This window comes from Schistocerca serialis, chromosome 3, assembly GCF_023864345.2.
Source record: "Schistocerca serialis cubense isolate TAMUIC-IGC-003099 chromosome 3, iqSchSeri2.2, whole genome shotgun sequence".
Taxonomy (NCBI): domain Eukaryota; kingdom Metazoa; phylum Arthropoda; class Insecta; order Orthoptera; family Acrididae; genus Schistocerca; species Schistocerca serialis.
In genome coordinates this window covers 413,329,666-413,352,661 of record NC_064640.1, presented here as the reverse complement: position 1 = coordinate 413,352,661, position 22,996 = coordinate 413,329,666, and the positions used below count along the sequence as shown (strand labels likewise).

General features: G+C 40.9%; 1 protein-coding gene across 1 annotated transcript in view; it reads right to left on the bottom strand.

Moving 5' to 3' along the window:
* The window catches only part of LOC126470287 (leucine-rich melanocyte differentiation-associated protein-like), a 43,354-nt gene that overhangs the window by 12,341 nt on the left and 8,017 nt on the right, over positions 1-22,996 (bottom strand). Inside the window, exons 3-4 of the mRNA XM_050098038.1 lie at positions 18,281-18,420; positions 13,478-13,601 (exon numbers count right to left, since the gene is read on the bottom strand). Of these exons, the coding sequence (XP_049953995.1) occupies positions 13,478-13,601; positions 18,281-18,420 (264 nt within the window). The remainder of the gene's footprint in view (positions 1-13,477; positions 13,602-18,280; positions 18,421-22,996) is intronic.

Below are 22,996 nucleotides of genomic sequence, written 5' to 3'. Positions count from 1 at the left end.
CTAGTTGCTAACTGAAATTCTACCATCTCATCCATCCAGTGTGCTCCTGATGACACAGTTTGCATACATGTTATAGAGTTGATGGGATACAGTCTTATCTAACACCATTTGTCACATCGAAAAAGTCCAAGTATTCACCACCAACCTTTATGCTTGAAGTATGGCTGTTATAAAGGCATTTTAGTAATGATACTAGGTGTTTTGGAAACGCAAATTCATTTAGCACATGCCACATCTTGTCCCACATGACACAAACAAACAAACATGCTGCACATGCCCAGCTAGGCAAAATTTTATTCATTGGCGACTCCATAGAGTGCTGTGTGCACAACGACCATATACGTGAAAGTAGAATGAAGGTCAGCGTTGTCCGTAATTTTGATGGTTTATTGACAGCAAAATAGATTTTCAATCACATAGTGATCCTCTTCAGTGCTGTAGTGTACAAATTAAACTCACAGGCACTGGTGTAAAGTTATCATCAGCAACCAAAACTATGTAACGATCGCAATGAGTTATTGTGATCGTTACATAGCTTTGGTTGCTGACGATAACTTGACACCAGTGCCTATGAGTTTAATTTGTACACTACAGCACTGAAGATGATCACTATGTGATTGAAAATCAATTTTGCTGTCAATAAACCAGCAAAATTACAGCCAACACTGACCTTTCTTCTAACAAACACCTTTTTAATCTAGGATGTAAGCGAAGACAGGTAAACAGAACTCATGAGATTTTTCTATTATCTGCCTCAAATTTGTGACTGCTTCTCATGTACCTTTGCCTGTCACAAAACGTGCTCATTCTGCAGACATCTGAGATTGCAGAAATGTCTTTAGGTGCTGATTCATTATGTACAGGAGGACTTTGCTAGTATGCAATAGTAATACTATGATCTGATAATTGGAGCAGTCCATAATTGAACCTTTTTATATGAAGAGGAATTAGAACAGATGTAAAACTTCCTGGCAGATTAAAACTGTGTGCCCGACCGAGACTCGAACTCGGGACCTTTGCCTTCGAGTCTCGGTCGGGCACACAGTTTTAATCTGCCAGGAAGTTTCATATCAGCGCACACTCCGCTGCAGAGTGAAAATCTCATTCTGGAGAACAGATGTAGTCCTGTCTTTTGACCATTTACAAATGTATTTGTATTGTTTGTAAAGCAATTTAAGAAGTATAATATAATAATATTTGTTACAAATGTCAATATACTAACTACTTTATGAAATAGTTGAAGTGAGTTGAATGAGACGGTCGAAGTTACCCACTGCCAATGTCCATGGCTTGATTCTTTTTACTCTTTTCCAACTTAATGTTTTTTCATGGAAGTTTTCAATCTACAAATTTGCAAATTAGTCTAAGGGGAGACTGTGTGATGGTCAACTTCTTTTATTCATTTTACGGAAGCCTCATAGTCACAGTGTGTACTGTGCATCGACTTCGCTTGCAGATACGGAAAATGCATTATAACACCTAATTTTGTGAATAAATGAGAATTTTTCACTACTTGGACATGTGGAAAGCCTCTTGACATACAAGGGGCATTCAAAAAGAAATGAGCTGGAGGCATAATTACAGAAACCAGTACCTGTATGTTAGAAGTATTGGCCCTGGCTGTTGTGACACATTCTAACATACAGGTACTGGTTTCTGTAATTATGCCTCCAGCTCATTTCTTTTTGAATGCAACTTATATTAACATTCGTTTCATATATTTTGTGAATTACTGTGGCTTGTGTTTCCAAATTTATATACAAACATAGCAAGCCAATCATAGGTGAGGAGAGCCAATTGCTCACACCTGTAGCTATATCTCAACTGACAGCTAATCAGTAACTAAAATCTAAGCAAGCCACAACTCCATGAAAATACACATGAGCTTACCTATTGGCTAGTACAAAAAACTAGTATGCAGTTAAAATTAAAAGCACGGAACACACTCACCAAGGAGTTGGCCCTCCCTTCCTGACAGAGGAACGTAATAACATACATCGAGTACAATACACTTTTCAATGTTATTCACCTGTCATTGAAGCAATTGAACTATTGTCCGATTCATGAATGAAGGAAGCCTGTGCATGGCGAGGCACAGATGGGGGATGCAGCACTGTGGGTTCCAGACGACAGCTGCAGTACGTGCATACAGGGGTTTTGCACTTGAAGAAAGTATGTATCCTGCAAATTATGTTTATTGTTTGTTTACGTAGAATCTGTTGCTTACCACCATCATCAGCCATGACAACATGCGGCAAATGCAATAAAAATTCACTGAGAAACTCACTACAATCAGATTTAATGCTCGCATTGACTGTAACACTCACAGCAGAGGACTCATGACACTACTGAATGCCCACTGGCTGTCAGAGAATTCATGACATCAAGTGCACAGAATGAGTCCAAACTTGATGGCCTTCGTTCATGACTTTGAATATAGATGGCAGTGGTACTTATGGTAGCGACCACCTATGCTGCTACAAGGACAGATACGCATAACCCTAGCTATTGCAAAATACAAAAATAAAGAAAGAAATTAAAAGCACTTTAGTTCACAGTTATTACACAAATAACATGAACATCTGTTTTTATGTCATGGAATATTACCATACGATAATGATTACCAGACCACTCACTCATATCATGCCATAGAACATTATTACTATTTCACACTCACAATACAAATTGCAAGTTTATGTCACTGTATGCAGATAATAAGCTATCTTATCAGCAACAATGAGTTTTGCTGAATAAAGTTTAGAAATTCTGTTGATAGATAGTAAGTTGCAGCATTCATTAATAGCATATTGCAGTATTAACCTAGACGTTAATTCTTGAGATTGAGTGCATACACAAAGCATACAACAGAATTTTTTTTCAGGTATGTCAGTGTTTGTGACACATCTTACTTAATATGATTCCCTATAATTAAAAAAATTAAGCCACCCACAGCTATACATTTAATTAAATAAATTACTCTTTCTTTTCTTTGTTATTCACAGTGGTATCATTTTATCAATTGACATGGCGGTCCAAATTGTGAAGAGTGTGTGTGTGTGTGTGTGTGTGTGTGTGTGTGTGTGTGTGTGTGTGTGTGTGCTTCCCTGTCAACTACGCACCTGTAGTTAATTGTAATTTTGTATAATTATTGTTCAGTTAATCTAGTGATGTACAACCACAATGAGTAGCAGAGACAGTGGGCCTACCCTAACAGTTAACAAATTTGGCCATGATATATCAGTTGTTCTGCTTGACACCCAAGAAAGCACATGTTACTATGATGATCATCAATTCAATACTTCTGGAGATTTAGTCATTTGTTTGGCCCCAATAGTGCAGCTATCAACACTGCACCAGTGAGTTTTCGGCAAATTTGAGCCATAATATCTTCGGCAATATTTTCTTGAAAGAAATGAAACTTGGTCATCTTGTACACCTTTTTGTGCTGTCTGAAGTGAAATAACCCAGAAAAAGCCTTCCTGAGTGATTGCATATGGATAATTTGAAGCAAAGTTGGCCAAAAAAATAGGCATTAAAAAAATGTGAAGTTTAGCTTTTTATATCTCCAGAAGTAATTGTGGGGTACAACTGAAACCTTAAACATAATAACTTACCAATACAAGATCTTAGAATACACAATTTCATTCACCTACTACTTTCCAATAGTTTACAAAGTGAGGGCAAACATGACAATTTTTCTAAAAATGACAAAAAGGCTACTTTTGGCCCACTTTTACAAAAAAAAGTGTCTTCAGCAAACTCTTTTAAACCATTGTAAGCAAGTTTCCAGTATCACTGCTTAAAGCATTTATTGATTATTACGACAGCTGTTTTGGAGGATTTCCATTTTCAAGTATGTCTACATTGTCCTGACATGTGTGTGTGTCTGTCTATATGCAACTTTTTTTGTCATGGTTTTAGGGTGCAAAACTGCTACAGTCATAAGTGCTGCATTCTGTGGCTTAGGGAAGGGTAGAAAAAACCAATGTGAAATCAGCAGCAACAAGAGCAAAACTCAAGCAGGAGGGAAACTAAAAACAGAAGGAAATCTTAGAAAACTACTATTGAAGGGGGGGGGGGGGGGTTGTATTCCCCAAATAAGAGCTTCAAATGACCGACCTCATCTCACTGACACTGATAAAATCAAGGACGCGATCAGCTGAGCACTGTAGTCCCAGAATTTCATGAAAGTCTGGAGACATTTGTGTTCCAGCCTTTTCAAACACGCGTTATTTTAAAGCAGGGTGTAAGGATGAGTATGGGATACTGCACCCACTTATTGTTTGTGCAGGCGAAACTGGAAGGGAGAAAATTCATCGGCGCTGGCCAGTGTTCAGCGCGACCTGCCAAGAATACACACATACAGCCTGGAAGCTCCGTGGCCGGCTGCAAGGAGTAATGTAGCTTTGTATTGTTGAAAAACAAATGGAGTGACTCGAGATAGTGACTGTTTAGTAGACATTGAACTGCTGTTGAGAGTACGTGGACTGGACATGGATAGTTAGCCACAATAAAAGCTTATGTATTCATTGTGTTCAAAAATGTGTAATTACTGATCTACGGTGCCCGGTAGTGTGTGGGCTTACGTCATAAAGTTTAGTTGTTTTTTTGTACAAAGTGGACATAAATATGTTCTGGTGCATTGAATGATATTCCACGAGTAGCGTATTTTTAAATAAGAAGAGAGAGACAGAGAGAGAGAGAGAGAGAGAGAGAGAGAGAGAATTTCCCCTTCCTAGCAGTGATATCTTCGGAGAAGCGTCCAGTGCTAGCAGAAGACATTGGTGCTGCAAGAAAGCAGAACCAGCATTCTTCAACAAGTAAGTCCACAAAAACGCTTAAGCTGTATAGAGAGAGCTTAAAATTACACCAGGCCACCGCAAGAACGTGGCGACCGTATGGAAAGGGACCTGGAGGGGGGGGGGGGGGGGGGGGGACAGTTGGGAGTTGCCGATAACAGCGAGGCTGAGGAATGATTGCGTGATACTTATCCAGAAATATCATGTTGATAAATGGTGAAATGATTAAGGGAATCAAGAAAATCACACAACACTGCAGTTTGTCTCAAAACGCTGACGCCGCCGTACACCAACGCTGACATCGCATCACACCAATGCCGACGCAGCCGTCCACAAAAGCCGACGCAGCCGTCCACCTACCCCGATGCTGTTGTCCATCAATGTTGACGCCGCCGTACACCGGCGCCGACACCGCCTTCCACCAACGCCGGGTGAGCTACTACTGATCTTTGATTGTTTGTGACGTGTGGGGTGTTGTGGAAATAAGCGAGTGTACTTTTAATGATAACAAGATTAAAGGCAAAACAAAACACAATGGAAAAGGAACATCAATCCGTAGAGTCTGTTGGGGCTTTGGGAATTGAAAAACAGGGGCCAGATTTAGGCGAATTAATGAGGTTTGTCAAAGCGCAGTTTGAATCACAACAGGACGAACTGAAGGCAGAATTAAACTCCAAGTTAGATTTGCAAAACACAAAACTAGAGGCTCAAGTTAATATCCTAAGTAATCAGATGCAAGTATGGAAAACAGAATTGAAAAAAGAATTGTCCGATTCCCTGAGTGAACAGACAAATATTTTATTTAAGGATTTAGAACAAAGAAATGAAGCTAATATAAGAGTTAGTTCAAATATTAGAATATGATGTAGACTGTAAATGTAGTAATTTGGAAACACAATTTAACGAAAAATACGACTCTTTGAAAAATGTATGTAATGTTACATTTGATGTGGTCGAACAAGAATTAACTACGCTAAAAACCAATGTCCAGAAATAAGATAAGTTGCTCCCCCTAGTACAGGCGCAAATTTCAGGGGTCAAATCACGGGTGGAAACCGTAGAACTGAACTTCAAAGAAAAGTTAATGACTGCAGAGCTTATAAATTTGAATGGCTTAAAAGAACAAGTAGAAGAATTAATAGGATGAAAGGTTGAAGAGAAACTAAGTGTTGATATCTCTTCGTCTATAGTAACTTCTGATTTAGATAACACCAAGAAAGACTTAGAAATGTTGAGGAAAGAATTCAAGCTTATGCAGGAGAAACTAGAGAAAAGCACAGTTTCCCAAAATATTATATTAAATAAGGACATGATAACTGATTTGCAATGGGGATCAAATTCAGGCTTGTCGAGATAGTTTCCAAAATTCAAACCAAATGGGGAGGTACACCCCATCCATTTCTTAAAACGGTTTAACCAAGCCATAACTAAATTTTTTTCTGAAATACGTAGGACCTTATTGTATTCAATCAATAGCACACCAAAAAACCCTGTATTTAATAGATCCTGTGACGGAAGAGGAAAAGGGAATGTATAATGATAAGGATATAAAACGATATGTACAAAACCCCCAGGGACGTTGACGTTCTGTGTCAATGGGCAGAGTGACGTCCGCCGGTTCCCGAGTTGGGTTCGGTGTTACTTCCACATTAGTTTTCCTACACCGAACTCTCTTCAAATCTTCGACTATCCTGTAATCTATTTATAGCCCTTAAGCTATCCTATCATATTAGTATTAAAAGAGACTAATTATGACTACACGATTATGACTAATTTAAGGAGTCACAATAAACAGTAACCTCTAAGCATGAGATAAAACTAACAGGGTAACATTCTAACAGGAGATATAATACGATGGTACTGTTTAGGAAGAATGATAAACTGAACATGTGTATGAAATATAAAGAAAAGTGACTAACTGAATAACTATTTGATTACAGTGTATATAATTTCTATTTTTATAGAATGTTTTATATTTTTTGTAAAGTGTGATGTGGTTGGGGAGGGTTTATATCTAATTTTGAAAGGGGTGGGTAGCATAGGCACAGACACGACCTACACACCACGCCCTTCATACAATCCTCACAAACAAGTGTGACTGGTTCTTCAACATTTGCCATTCCATAGGAGTTGCTAAGATCTTTTCTTCGGGGACTTCAAAGGTGACGGTGAGAATGTCTGTTCTGCAGGAGACACCGAACATCATACCTCCTCCGGCTTCTCACTTAAGTACCAGCAAAGTGGGAATCCTGGGGAAGGGGGGTGGGAAGGGTTTCCTGTCTTTGGGGCTGTCTTCTTTCTTTCTTCGATCTTAGCAACCAATTCTTTTATTTCCTTTCTTACTTCTCTTAAGAGTACCAATCTATCTTTCCCTCTGTCCACATTTATATACTTCTATCGCTGAAGTCCTCGTCTTTTCCATGATTTCTAAAAATCTTCAACAAAGAACCTTAGTAGGCCGAAGAATCAGGACGCACGATCACACTTCCACACTCAAACAATTAAATACAAAGACGCAGATAAGTAATACACAGGGAGATGTAACAACCGTCACAGATAAGGGGGGAGGTAGTGCTCAGGAAGGGCTCGAGCACATGTGCTAAGTAATGATGGTTGCACATCTCAAAGTAATAGATATTAAGCCAGAGGTATCGAGTCAAATAAGCTAAAGGAGCAAGGGGGGACAAAGTGTACATCCACCTGTGTTCATAGCTAGAGTAGTACAAAGTAATATGAATGGAGATAAAAAGAAACAGATATTAAGCCGGAGGTATCGAGTCAAATAAGTTTCTGATGAATAATAGGATTGTGCAGACTGAATAGCCTGATGAAAAGAAATAAAGTTACAACAATGGACGAAACATATTTAGTTATTAAGGCTATGTAAGTGAGCTGTAAGCAATGAACAAGCGAAGAATTTAAGTGGGTAGGCTGAAGGACTCAGGAGGAAGAAAGGAGAGGTAGGTAGAAATTTTATCAGGAAACTTTAAATAAAATAGTGTGCACAGGAGTGCGAAAAGAGGCAAGACTGTTAATCATTGTTAGAGAAGATAGGGAGGGCACATCCGATATAGATGAAATGAGAGAAAGAGAGGCAGGTAGGCAGACCCAGAGGAGGCTGACCTATACTGTGCGGGCAGGGGCACCAAAAAGGGGATTGACCTGTACCACAGTTTAGTATAAATGGAAGGGGCGTACGAACCCACGTAGATTGGAACCCACAGGGAAAGGGTGGTATAGTGACCTGAGATTGTAGTGGAAAGTTTCTCCTGGTAAATTTGAATTCTAAAATTTTTTAAAATAGAAAAGACGAGTCCTGCATGAGGAGATAGAAAAAAGAGAAAACCCCCAGTACAACTAATTTTTTTCAGACCCGGAAAACTGGTGGTTATCATTGCAACAGCTTCTTTTTTTTTTTTTAAAAAAAAAAAAAAAAAAAAAAAAAAAAAAAAAAAAAAAAAAAAAAAGTAAAGGCTCTACTCAGAATAACGCCTGAACTTTGAAACTGGCTAAGGGAAGGGATTTATTTTGGCTCAATCCTGGAAGCAAGAGTAGATAAATCTATTGGAAATAGCTAATACTTGTTGTACTATTAGTTTATCATACTACTATGCCTATGAAAGATATTACCAACAGCTTAATGAAATACCGGAGAGGAAAGAGAGTTTTTGTACCTAATGTTTTATGTAGTACAAAGTAACAAGATAAGTGTTAAGAAAAAAAATTATTGAAATATATGTTGTGTGCAAAATAACGAGCGTTCGAGCTAAGGGGAGGGATATGCAGTGCCCCCACAATTTTACGAAAGTCTGGAGACACTTGTGTTCCAGCCGTTTCAAACATGTGTTATTTTAAAGCAGGGCATAAGGATGAGCATGGGATACTGCTCCCATTTATTGTTTGTGCAGGCAAAACTGGAAGGGAGAAAATTTGTCGGCGCAGGCAAGTGTTCAGCGCGACCTGCCAAGAATAAACACATACGGCCCGGAAGCTCCATGGCCGGCTGCAAGGAGTTATGTAGCTTTGTATTGTTGAAAAACAAATGGAGTGACTCGAGATAGTGACTGTTTAGTAGACATTGAACTGCTGCTGAGAGTACGAGGACTGGACATGGATAGTCAGCCACGATACAAGATTATGTGTTCATTGTGTTCAAAAATGTGTAATTAACTAATCTTGGGTGCCCGGTAATGTGTGGGCTTATGTCGTAAAGTTTAGTTGTTTTTTGTAGAAAGTGGAAATAAATATGTTCTGGTGCATTGAATAATATTCCACGAGTAGCGTATTTTTAAATAAGAATAGAGAGAGAGAGAGAGAGAGAGAGAGAGAGAGAGAGAGAGAGAGAGAGAGAGTGAAAATTTCCCCTTCCTAGCAGTGAAATCTTCGGAGAAGAAGCAGAGACATTGGCACTGCAAGAAAGCAGAACCAGCATTCTTCAACAAGTAAGTCCATGAAAACGCTTAAGCAGTATAGAGGGAGCTTAACATTACACCGGACCACCGCAGCACGTGTCATCTGCTAAAAGGGAAGATATATCAGGCGACAGCTATAAACGGGCGCGTAGCGGATTAAAATAGGGGCACTGAAGTAAAAGGTGTCTCACTGTCCACAGTTGAGAGCAGTGAGGACAAAGTGGGAGAGGATCACCATTTAAAAGATGTTGATGTCTAAAAGGACAGTGCCCTATCCGGAGTCTAGTTAAAATTACCTCCTCTCGACGACGAGGCCGGGAGGAAGAGGCCCAAGCACACGGAAGAGCTTTTACATCTCATAATTTATTATCGGGAAGTGTAGACCAATGTGTGTGCCATAAAAGAGTAACACAACGACATAAAACGCTCTGCAGATCAGCAAATGGAACCATGTGAACAGCAGGCCGAGGAAGAGAGACTGCAGCCTTGGCCGCTATATCAGCTGCCTCATTTCCGCGGATATCAAAGTGCCCTGCGATCCAGAGTTATGCCACAGAGACTCCCCCCAAGTGGAGCAAGTAGAATCTTCCCTAAATCCAGTGGAACAGAGGGTGGACGGGATAAAGAGCTTGGAGGTTGAGAAGAGAGCTGAGCGAAGCCAAACATATAATATACTGTAGCCGCTTATGGCAATGGATGTATTGGACAGTCGGAGAACAGCATAAAGCTCCGCAGTAAAAACTGAACATTGGTTGGGAAGCCGAAATCTATTAGGGGTGTCGCCAACAATACAGGCACTCCCAACACTAAATGTGGTCTTTGAGCCATCAGTGTAAATAAATGTGACATCCTCCCATCCTCCATTTGTGCGCGTAAAGCAGCACATGTCCGACGATAAACTATGGAGGGGGGGGGGGGGGGTTACTATTCTTGGGGTACATAAAAAAATCTTTGCGAGTAGGCTCTTTTTTGGAAGTCCAGGCATCCGATTTTGAGGCCCGTGATTTAGCAGGGGCCGATGAAGTGTGAGCCTGAGAATGAGCAGGTGATAGTGGAAGATGAATGGGCGATTTTTGGGCTGGCCAATCTGATGACCATAGTGCTAAAGATGAGATCGCAAGTCTGTGTGGCTACCCCTCCTTAGTACGCCGAGGTGATGCAAGGACAGTGCTATATTTACCTGCTGGGAGCACAGTGGGCTTTCTACTGGCGAATAACTTATGAACAGCAAATGTGGACACCTTTTCCTTCACTCGGATTTCCTGAATAACTCGTTTATCTTTGAAAACAGGGCAATCTCTAAAAGAAGCAGCGTGGTCACCCATACAGTTGATGCAACGAGAGGATGAAGGTGGACAATCACCCTCATGGGCATCCCTGCCACATGTAACGCATTTGGCCAGATTGGAACATGACTGGCTGGTAAGATTAAACTTCTGACACCGATAGCAACGCATAGGGTTGGGGATGTAAGGGCAAACTGAAATGATCTCATATCCTGCTTTAATGTTCGATGGAAGTTGAACTCTTTCAAACATCAAGAAGAGAGCACGGGTCGGTACCAAGTCCTTGTCAACCCTTTTCATGACTCAATGTATGGCGGTTACGCTCTGGTCAGAGAGGTAGTGTTGAATGTCCTCGTTGGATAATCCGTTGAGAGTGTCCAAACCACCCAGCGTGATGAATTTAAAGTACGGTGTGCCTCCACCTAAACAGGGAAGGTGTGTAGCAGTGTAGTTTGCAGCAATTTTTGTGCCTGGAGGGCACTGACTGTTTCTAACAACAAGGTGCCATTTTGTAATCGGGAACAAGACTTTACAGGGCCAGCAATTGCATCGACACCTTTCTGAATAATGAAAGGGTTGACTGTGGAGAAGTCTTGACCTTTGTCAAACAGTGAAACAACTAGGAACTTTGCCACTGATGGAATAACTGTCCATGGCTGAGACTCCTCAAGCTTTCTCTTGTGGGCAGAAGTTGTAAGAGTAGAGGAAACCACTGTAAAAGTATCCCCCCCATGATTACCGGCATCTCCAATGGCGCGCTCCTTCCTTGTGGGGGCCTTCTCTGAGGGCACTCCTGCCTTAGATGATTGTCCACACCTCAGGTCACACCTCCTGAGAAACGGACGAAGGGAGGGACCAATCGGCACGCTCGGAAGGTACCAGCTCGGGTAATCACCCCTCGCTGGGCCTGATCTTTACCAGGGAGTACGTACTTGTCCTACTTGTATACCTATGAAAGAAAGAGAAAGGGAGGTGCACAGAAAAGGAAAGAAGAGAGGTCTCAAAATGCTGGAGTGGAGAAGAGGGTAAAGAGAAGAAGCAACAAAAGAGAAGGACACAGAGGTGACAGAGACTTTCCAGCAGAGAGAGCAAAGAAGAAAAACTATGTCTTACAGTTACAAGTGTCCATCTCCGGACGTAGGCACCAAACATACTCCTGAAGAGAGGGAGAAGGGGAAGGGGAGGGGGCGGGGAAGGATGGGAGACGGGGAAGGATGTGGAAAAGGAAGGTAAGCAGCCCGGAAAGGAAGGAGAGCCGCACTAGCTCAAGGTCCTGTGTTTGCCACTCACGTATCCACAAAAGAGTTGTGGACTCCTGAAGGGGGGTGCAATATTTTGATATGATACTGTAAATATTCCTTGTATTTTCTTGACAGTTCCTATCATGGATGTTCTATATTTACATATGTACTATGTAAATATAAAACATCTATAGTGATAACTGTCAAAAAATACAGGAAATATCACCAGATACTATCTCATCAGATGTTATATATACATCAGGACAACGTAGACGTACTTGAAAACTGAAATCTTCCAAAACAGCTGTCATAATAATCAATAAACGCATTAAGCAGTGATACTGGAATCTTACTTGCAATGTCCTTTCAAGACATATAGTTCACTGTAGGCCCAGTCATCAAGAAACTAATCTTTTAAGCCATTTACATTAAAAAGACCATGTTTTAAGCTGCTTAAAAAGCTATATTTGGTTTTGCAATGTGAGCATACAAGGCCCTAAAAAAATGACAAGGTGGAGGAGGTACAATGAAAATGGGTCCATATTCTGCTAGGTGCTCAAATTAAATGTGACATCTTTCATTATGTTCTACAATTATTCAGTAGTCTCCGGGAAAGGCAGTATCAAAAGTCTTGATGACTAGGAAGTGAGGTAAACTCCGAATAACTCACAAAACTTCAGAAAAAGGGCATGTGTTTTGTCATGATTCATTGTGACATATTTCAGTCTGTTTTTCTGCCATAAGTACATAGTCAAACTGGTTATACACTTCACAATTCAATCATGCACTACCAAGGCAGTGGAAAATATGGCAGTAAAATTGTTTCTTAACAGCTGCTACACCCATCATATAAATAGCCTTCAGATTTTACACAATTGTCATATTGTCTAAATTTTGGTAACGTTCACAGCAATCTTACTGACATTTTTTTGAATGGATTCATGTTATAGAGCATAATTAGTATATTTCGGATTGTGTAATGCTACTTATGTGCTAGTTTAATTCTGGTTTAAGGTACAGTACTTTGTGTTAGCTTAGTTAACAGTTAATGTGGAACATCAGTATACACATGAAAAATCGTATAAATGTGTTGGTATGGTCCAAATCCATAGCTTTCCTGCCACATGTTGGAAGCCTATTCTCAAAATTTGGTTGGATTCCCACTAAGCACAAAGTGATTTTTCGCCCTCCATCGAAGACAGTAGCAATTTTTGGAGTTCCACCAAAGATGTCTTGATCCTCTACAATCCTAATGTTTACAAGATCCTCAGGGAGTGGGGGCTTTCATACATTTCATACATCGGACATAGTACAGTCCATGAAAGATGCATGGAACACTGTAGGTACACCTAGCTCTTACAGCCCAATAAATCAGCTGTGGCTGAGCACTACACAAACACCAGTCACTCCATGTGGTATGAAAATGTTGAAATTCTTGCACTGTCTTCATCTTTTCAGGACTCTGTGGTGAAAGAACCAACTGAAATTCGTTTGGTGAAGAATTTAATTGCCAGAGATAATGGTTTCAACCTGGACAAATCATGGAATCCAGATCTTTGTTTAATAAACTCGCAAAGACCTTGCTACAGTGCAGCTAATAATGATACATCAGTATCCCAGTTACAACTTAGTCCTGTTTATGTGAAATAAATCTTATGTTGTACTGAATTCAGTACCATATCTCTCTACAGGAAAATGACATATTACTTCAGAGTAAAAGTTACTTTTAAAGTACATACCACATTTGTGGGGCAGACCACCTTCATCAACTGACCTCTGCGACTAGCTTCCAAACGCTCTTCAGTTGTTACCTTTGTTGAATCAAGAAACTGAAGATTAGGTAGTCTATATAGTACATAGTACCTACAACAAAAAATACACATATATAATAAAGAATGCTATCACTCCACAGCATCCTTTTTTCTTTATTGCCTTCCCCTGTACCCCTACTTCCACCACTGGAGGGATGGAGGGGGGAGGGGGAGTGGGTACATAAGTTCTGACATTAAAAACTCTCTGCCAGAGTTTCATCAAAACTAGATTAATGATATGGATGTGACTTTTCTGAAGAAATGGCACTGATCTTCAGCTAGGCCTGCTTTGGATAGACACAAATCACTTGAATGAAGATAACTGATTCAGGTTCTTCCAAATTTGTGAATAGTATTACATAACACTACTAATCCACTGAATTTCATTCTAGGAAAACAACTACAATTTAAACAGAAAAGTTATCTTTGATAAAGTAATGAAAACATGACTTGGTCAACAAACTGTAGAGTCCATTCAAAACAGGAAACAGCATTAAAATATTATATATGGAAACAGATTCAGTTATAAAATGTGTGGCTAAATGTTGTAACTATCAAAACTAAATAACCACAAGCTTTACTGTTCACATGGAGAAAATAGTCTTCAATTTGTAACACATAAATATTCATATTTAGTACAACTAGCACACACTTTTTAAGATCATGTCAAACAGATGGTAATGAGTCTACATCTACAAATATAAGACAGTGAAGGATTAAAACTACATGCTAGAGCAGGCCTAAAAATGAACCTTTGATTTTCATCAAGCAAATCCGAGTTACAATGCAAATTTTAATGTCCTCTCTGATGTAAACAGCAAGATTTAATTTAAAAGCAAGTGTAAATTTGTGACAGAGCAGTTCTCTTACAAGAAATTTATGATGGTGCTGAAAACAGTGCTTGCAGGAATTAGTTTTTCCTGCAAGGATAGTCGCTGTCTAGCAGTAATCCAGGCAAATTAAAATGCTTCAGATGTCATATGTGATAAACCAACTTGAGGTAGATTAGATATCAGCAGTAAATTGTACATAGCATTAATATGCTTGGATTTTGAGGGTCTCAGACAAAGAGCAATGATTGGATGCTGGAGAAAGAAGGAAAGTATGCATTGTTAATTCTGAACACTATCTTTTTGAGAAAAAATTGTTTCAGCTGCATCATGGAATAACAATAATGTGTATTGCAGGAGAATTGACAGTTACTTATGTCTAAGACACTTGTCCCAAATAGAGGCGGAAGTAAAAATCTGATGTAGAACAATGAGTGACTATGTAGTTGCACTATACTTTGTACAGATAAACTGTTACAACACACTGTGCATTTATCCTGAAAGGAACTGTCTCTATAACTCCGAGAGATTCACAACATGTAAGAGTTCTGTCACACGCTCATCACGCATCTGTGATGACTTAAACAATGTATACCTTTTCCAACAGACTGAAATGATTAGACATCTCATGCAGTCTACCATAGGGCAAGGTCTACTAACATGGACTGTCTTCTTGCGAGACACATACAAAGACAATGTATCTGCACATTGGAGATGGAAGGGCCTAACAGCTTTCAAGACCTGAATGTAATGGTCTTGTGTACCAGTGCATCTCCCATGTGATAATGTTAGAGGATGTTAGTCCAACGGTACATGTTCCTACATGTGTAAATACTCTGATCCGATGTATGAGAGGACCTGCAGGTTAAGCAAGTAAATCACACAGGAGAACACTTCAAGGAGTTACTAGTTTAACAAACTGATTCCAATACCTTGGTTCACATCAACTGGCCATTGCATTCCCTTTTGCCATAAAACTTATGACACTTCTTTAAAACTGAACTTCATTCACAGCCAATAACTGAAAATAAATGTCAGGAATCAATTTCTCCATCTAAATAGAACTGTAAAGATTAAACAAATATTTGACAGCTTTTATGATGCAGAACTTAAACATATGACACTCAAATTCACATGTTTTGTAATGTCTGCACAACAGCTTCCACATCTACATATATACTTTCCAAGCCACTGTACAGAGCACAGTGCTGCACATTCTGAACCAAGATGAGTAACTTTCTTTGCTGTTCTATTCACAAATAAAACATGGAGGAAAAGACACTATGTTTGTCTCATTACATACCCCAATATATATGTTCTTGTTCTAACAGTCTTCCTGCAAGTTACACAATGGAGGTAGCACAACAGTTGCAAAGTCCCCTTGAGTACTGGCCTTTAAATTTACCTAAGAGAGTTTTACCATAACAATACTTCCTTTCTCCCAAACAGTTCCATTTAAGTTCTCAGGCCATTTCTGCAGCATTTCTATATAGGTTACAATTCTAGCAACCCATCTCCAACTTTATTAAATGTTTACTTGATAAGAGTGGAGTGGTACTGTGGGAAATGTCTCACAAGTGACTTATGTTTAATTTCCTTTACAGGTGCCCTACACTTTTCCATGGCACTACCAGTAAATTCAAGTCTTGTATTTGCCTTCCCTACAACTGATTTTACATCTTCATGCCACTTCATATTGCTTCATATTCTTATCACCAAACATTTAAACAATGAGATAGGCTTCAGAATTTTGCCATTACACGCCTACAGGTTCCCTCTCTTTGTCGTGGGCATCATCTTCCATTTACCCACATTTAAAGAGAACTACTACTCAGTACACCAAATTCTGCATTTCCTTATGAGCATCCAGTAACAGCACCTTTCAGGTAACAATCAGGGCACTGCAGTGTATCTGTTATGTATATTGAGAACAGTAGTGTGAATACTGATTTTACTTCCACTTTTGTTGAAAATTAGTTGTCCAATATCATGTTCTCGGACCTCTCAGCCAAATATTCTTTTAGTTTATCACTTTGGTTACTTACAAAAACAATAGAGAAAAAGTACTTGAACGGGAACTGTATAATTTGTTAACTTTACCCACATGAGATCATTCTTAATTTTAATCACGATGAAGTGATAGTAATGGCCAACTAGACAGTTGGACAAACTGTTAACTCGTTAATCTATATCACCAACACCTCATACTTTCATTAATATGACTCTTCTTTTATCAGCAATGGATCACTAAATGCTTTGTTATCACACATCAACACTAGAAATTTTGCAGCTACTTCTATAAGGCTGGGGATAAAGCACCTCATCAAATAAGTGCTGCTATGATGAAACCAATCTGGTATAATATGTACATTAGGCTATTATTGGAGAACTTTGAAGATACTAACAGGTATGTAAGTCTGTATCCAAGTGAACATGGAGAGATCTACATTCATTTCTCTATGAACTGCAGTTACAATGTCTATTTCCACATCAGGTGCTGATTTTTCAATTTTCCATGAAAATGCACGTTTCTCGATATAAGGACAAAGGTAATTTTCATGTGATGTGTTACTGCCAAGTAACAAAGCTCAATGAAACTTGGACCATACATAGAAAGAGCCACTACAATATAATACAGAAGGTAAGTGAAAGAAATATTACACTGATGTCATCATGATTTATGGTGATCCCCTGGGTATTCGAAAGGCAGGACATGGTTCTTAATAAAGTGTGTGATCACCATGGATGGCAATGCATGCATCGCAATGTGCTCTTATGCTGATCACAAGCCTGGTAAGGAGTGGTACAGCATTACATTCCTCTACAGGTGTGGTTGACTATAGCTGGATGGTCATTGGTGCATGCAGACATGCTGCAATATGTCTTCCTGACACACTCCACTTGTGCTCTGCACTATCAGTCCTGAAAAGATGCACATGGGGAAGGGGTACAGTAACACAATAACACTGACCGGTGAGTGTACCGTGGTCAAAGATTTGGAAGTCAGTATTCCCATGGTAACTACATTATTCATACCCACACCATAAAACCTGGACCACCAAAACAATCATGTTTGACAACATTCCTGGGTGCATTAAGTGTTCCTGCCTCTCACCATATGGTGCAGTCACCCATTGAGCACATGTGGGTAGTGTTTGGGAGACATATTGCAGCACATTTACATGCACCAAAGACCATCCAGCTATAATCAACTGCAATGGTGGAGGAATGGAATGTTCTATCACAGGAACTCCTTACCAACCTTGTGATCAGCACAGAAGCATGTTGCAGAGCAACCACTATCACCCGTGCTGAACACACTCCCTATTATGAAACATGTGCCACCTTTTGTGACATCTAGAGGACCATCACATATCACAGTGACTGCACAGTAATCATTTCTACTCGGCTCATTGCTTATTTCTTTCAGTTTTCTTCTGTACTTACTGCAGCAGTTCTTTCCATGTATGGTCCCAGTTTCATTGAGCTGCATCAGTCGGCAGTGATACATCATCATGCAAAAGTTACTTTCATCCCCAAGTTTTGCACACCAGTCTATATAGACATCTAATGCCCTTAATGTACTGCATTTTTATCTCCAATTATAAATGTTAACTTTGTACTTCTTGCTCACATACAAATGATTCAGATACCATTTGTTAACAAAACATTTGGGTATTAGCCACACTAGCTATAGTTGCAACATAGTTTGCAGCAATAGTAACTGTCACCATTTAACAGAGGTACAAACTGTAGCACGAGACAAAGAAAAATTATATGGTATTTGCAGATGTACACAATTCCAGCTGTACTCACTTCTGAGAGACAAGAATGTCTAAAACTAAAAAAAAATATTCAGTTACTTGGAATAATATTTTCTGTCCTTTTCACAATTGCTTACCTGTATCTTTGGTAGTCCTCTTCATCTTTTTCCATGTCTGACAGCTGATTTGGACATGCTACATTCCCCAAAAGGCTCAGGTACCGTAACGCTGGCAAATTATTTGATATTTTGTTCAACAGGAGCTCTAAGTTGACAATCTAAAAGCAGAAAACTTTTTTTCATGCTTATTTATTGCATTGGCATTTTTGTACAGCGTGAAATTAAGTAACACTGTACAATTTTGGGTACCATGAATAATTTCTGCAGAATTTACCAGAATACAAGTTATGTGACGTACTCGCACAATGAGTCATGCACAATTTAAAACTAATGACAGCAATATGAAGCAAACTGTTGACATAAGAACTCAGAATAAGTCAATCGACTCGCTTAACAACTACAGATTTACAGCAAAAATAATCCTCACATATGATTAAGTGGGTGGTTGACTATTTCTAGATTGTGCAGCAGTGTGAAAATAGATTGATGCCTCACCTCAAAATTTGATAGCTTGTCCCAAGCGTGGGATATTTTAGGTCAAAGTGTCTCACGAAGACCAGTACCAAAACACTATAAGACTCCCCCACATGGAGCAATTGGTCATAAAGGCAGAGTTCTGGTTGCGGACAGACAGTACAGAAGTGCAGGACGCATGTCTTGGCAGCTGAAAACTGGATGCCATGGGTGAGAGCTCAGGACTGTGCCTTTCATATGGCATCCTGCAGTTAGCATTCAGCCACACCCACAGGGGAGGAGATATCCCACAGCTGCTGCAAGATCATTGATAGCACTAGAAAAAGGGGCACACTCAATAGAGAGCCCAGCAGGACTCCAACTTTTGTATACGAGGGTTGCCCAGTAAATAATGCCCCATATTTTTTTTCTCCAGAAGTATTTATTCCACAACAATCAAATTTACATATGTGAAAGACTGATGTTTTGTCTACTTGCTTTATTTTTCCACATAATCTCCTTCAAGTTCGACGGCCTTTTTCCAGCGAGACACAAGAGCGTGTATTCCCTGCCGGTAAAAATCTTTACTCTGCCTACGGAGCCAGGTTGTCACTTCGTGAATCACTTCTTCGTCATCGGCAAAATGTCTTCCATGAATGAAATTCTTCATTGGCCCAAACAAGTGAAAGTCTGAAGGAGCCAAATCGGGGCTGTAGGGTGGATGGGGTAACACTATCCAACCCAGTTTCGCGATGTGTTCACAAGTCCTCAAACTTGTGTGAGGACGAGCGTTATCATGCTGAATCAAAACATCCTGTGGGTTAACATGACGCCCAAGGCGCCGGAAGCGCTGCTTAAGTTTGTCTAATGTTTTGACATAAGCCTCTGAATTAATGGTACTGCCTTTTGGCATCACATCAATGAGAATTACGCCCTCGCAATCCCAAAACACAGTCATCATGACTTTTCCGGCTGAAGGAACTGTTTTGAATTTTTTCTTCTGTGGAGAATAAGCATGACGCCATTCCATCGATTGTCTTTTTGTTTCGGGCTCAAAATGATGCACCCAAGTTTCATCACCTGTCACAATCCGTGACAAAAAGGCCTCCCCGTCAACGTGAAAGCGTCGCAACAAATCGAAAGAAATGTCTTTTCTTTGGGATTTGTGATCGACAGTAAGACACCGAGGAACCCATCTTGCACACACTTTTGAGTATCCAAGCTGATTGATAATCACATCCACACTTCCTTTGCTTACTGACAACTCCAGTGCCAATTGTCGAGTCATAATGCGTCGATCCCGTCGAATGAGAACATCAGCCCGCTGCAACATGTCAGGCGCGACAGCCGTGGGAGGCCTTCCCGACCGCGGCAAATCTCGGAGCTCCGCAGCACCGCCCTCTGATGCTTTCACCCTCTGTGCCCAGCGACCAACAGTACTCCTATCGACTGCAGATGTTCCGTAGACGTTGCACAAGCGTTTATGAATATTGCCCACGGTTTCTTCCTCTGCTACAAGAAATTCAATCACTGCACGTTGTTTCTGACGGATGTCACTTGCAGACGCCATTTTAGAACATTCCTACACCACCGCTCTCTGTCGGAGGAAATTTAAACTTTGCGTACACACGCGGGAAACTTCAAATAACTCGCACCTAAAGTGTCACATTTCTAATATTTTTTATTTCGGAGAAAAAAAATATGGGGCATTATTTACTGGGCAACCCTCGTATTTGGGGGTTGGAGGGGGGAGGGGGTACAGTGGGACACACCAATTTTTACATGGAAAGTACAGTGTTACAAGAAGTTCCAGAAAAAAATTGGGAGCAGGCCCCGGAGACCCCACTCATGGAGGGTGAAGAAGATGTGATGATGGCATGTGGTATCATAAGGCTTTTGCAAGTCGAAGAAGACAGCGATAAGGTGTTGATGCCAGGGGAAAGCTGACTGGACAGCATACTCCAGACAGACCAAATTTTTAGCAGTAGAATGGCCTTGGCAAAAACCGCGCTGGGACGGGACTGAAAGACCACGAGACTTGAGGTACAAACTCTGCCGCTAGCTCATCATACGTTCGAGCAACTTGCAGAGAGCATTAGTGAGATTAATTGGGCGATCACTCTCCACCTCAAGGGGGTATTTACTCGGTTTCAGTACTAGGACAATCACAATTTCTTGCCACTGAGATGGAAACTCACCCTCACTCCAGATACAGCTGAAAATGGAAAGGACATGATGTTGCCAATCCACTGATAGGTGTCTTGAGCATTTGGCTGTGGAAGTGGTCTGGCCCTGGAATGGCATCAGTGTAGAGGGCTAGAGCACTGGGGAATTCCCATTCACTGAACAGATGATTATAAGGCTCCAGGTGACGTGTATTGAAAGGTTAACGACAGAATGGCTGCAGTTGTGCTACACGAATATCTTCACATGGTAGGGTGCTAAGAGTGAGAGAAAGGACAAAGGCATCCTAGTCAGCATTTCCCAGAGCCCATCAGGATGGACGACCAGGCTAGTGACGTTGAGGGAGAGACAGGGTGATCTGTCACAAAGATCATTATGGACTCTACATGAATGGAAAAGACCAGGGTTGCAAATGGAAAGACAAATGGCCAAATAAGATCCTTATGACACACTGAAGTGTGTAGGGTCACAGATATTCAAGAGAGAAAAATCAATTTCTGTAAGCAACGTTTTGATAGCTTCATCACAGCCAGTGTTCATAGTTCCAAACCACAAAGTGTTGCTGGCAATGAAGTCACCCAAAATGAGGAAGGGTAGGGGGAGCTGAGAAATCAGTGCACACAACATGTTCTGAGCCGCTTCACCATCGGGATTGAGCTACACATTACAGACAGTAAAATCAAGAAACATCCTCATACAAACAGTCACAGCCTCCAAAGTTGTATCAAGTGGCATGTGTTCACTGCAGACAGAGTCTAGAACATACGTGCAAACTCAGACCGGCACTCTGTCATAGTCAACTTTATTCTTAAAATAGCCCCAATAGTCACGGAGGGTAAGGATTTGGAATGCTGTAAACTAAGTTTCCTGGATGGACATGCAGAAAGCTGGGGAAATGCATAAGAGATGTTGTAACTCAGCCAGGTGGTGGGAAAAACTGAGACATTTCCACTGGAGGATCATGCTTTTGGTATCCTGTGGGGGTGTGAAGGGACCAAGGAGGCAAATATTGCTGAACTACATATGCTCCCCGGGCAGTTGGGAGTGTTGACTTCTTCACCCACTGGGGACGTAGATTCCCAACCCCAGGCCAGAAAAGCAGGGTTGCCTGCTGCCACTGGTTGCAAGGATATGGCATCAATACACATCAGTTCAGAAGCAGGTTGTTGGGGGCGAGGGGGTGGGGGTGGGGGGGGGGGAGGCAAGGGGGCTTCAGTGACACAGGAGCCACCAGGAACTCTGCCAAGGGTACAGAGTTTAAACACGCAGGGTGCAGCAGCACAGGAACCACTGGAATCTCATTTACCTTTATCTTGGACATCATCTTTTTGTTCCTCTTCACCTTGAATGATTTCAGTGTTGGCGAGATCTATTCTGCACAAGTTTCAGGGACAGAGGAGGAATGTGAAGCCCCTACAACCAGCAACATGTGGCTCCTACAGCCACAGCCTGAGATCTGGTTGCAGATCAACATAATCCTGGGAGGGGAGCATCTTGCAGGACCCGTTCCTGGTGAGAGATGCTGGAGAAGGGAGTCGCTTTTCTGGCCTGGGGTTGGGAATCAACGTCCCCAGTGGGTGAAGAAGTCAACACTCCCAACTGCCAGGGGAGCATATGTAGTTTAGCAATTCCCAAAGGCCCAATGTGGGAGGCGCAAAGGGCAGGGTCCTGTTGCTAGAGAGGATGATAATGTAGCAATAGCAAAAATCACCACCACATGTACAGGATGCAGATGATCATATTTCTTCTTGACCTCCTGATACCCCAGTTGATCAAGGGTCTTGTATTCTTGGATTTTCTTTTCTTTTTGGAAGATAGTGCAGTCCAGTGAACAGGAGAATGGTGTTCCTCACAGCTGACATAGATAGGAGGTGGGGCACGAAGAGCGCCTGTGTACAATGGGAAGACATGTGCTTTAATATTGCGCGTTTCTAGCACCGCATGGGAGGGGAACATATGATTTCACATCACACAGATACACCATCATAATGATGTTTTCCAATGAGTCACCTTCAAAGGCCAAGATGAAGGTCCCAGTATCGACCCTACTGTCTAGTCCCCACTTGACATGGCAGACAAAATGCACACCCCATCTCT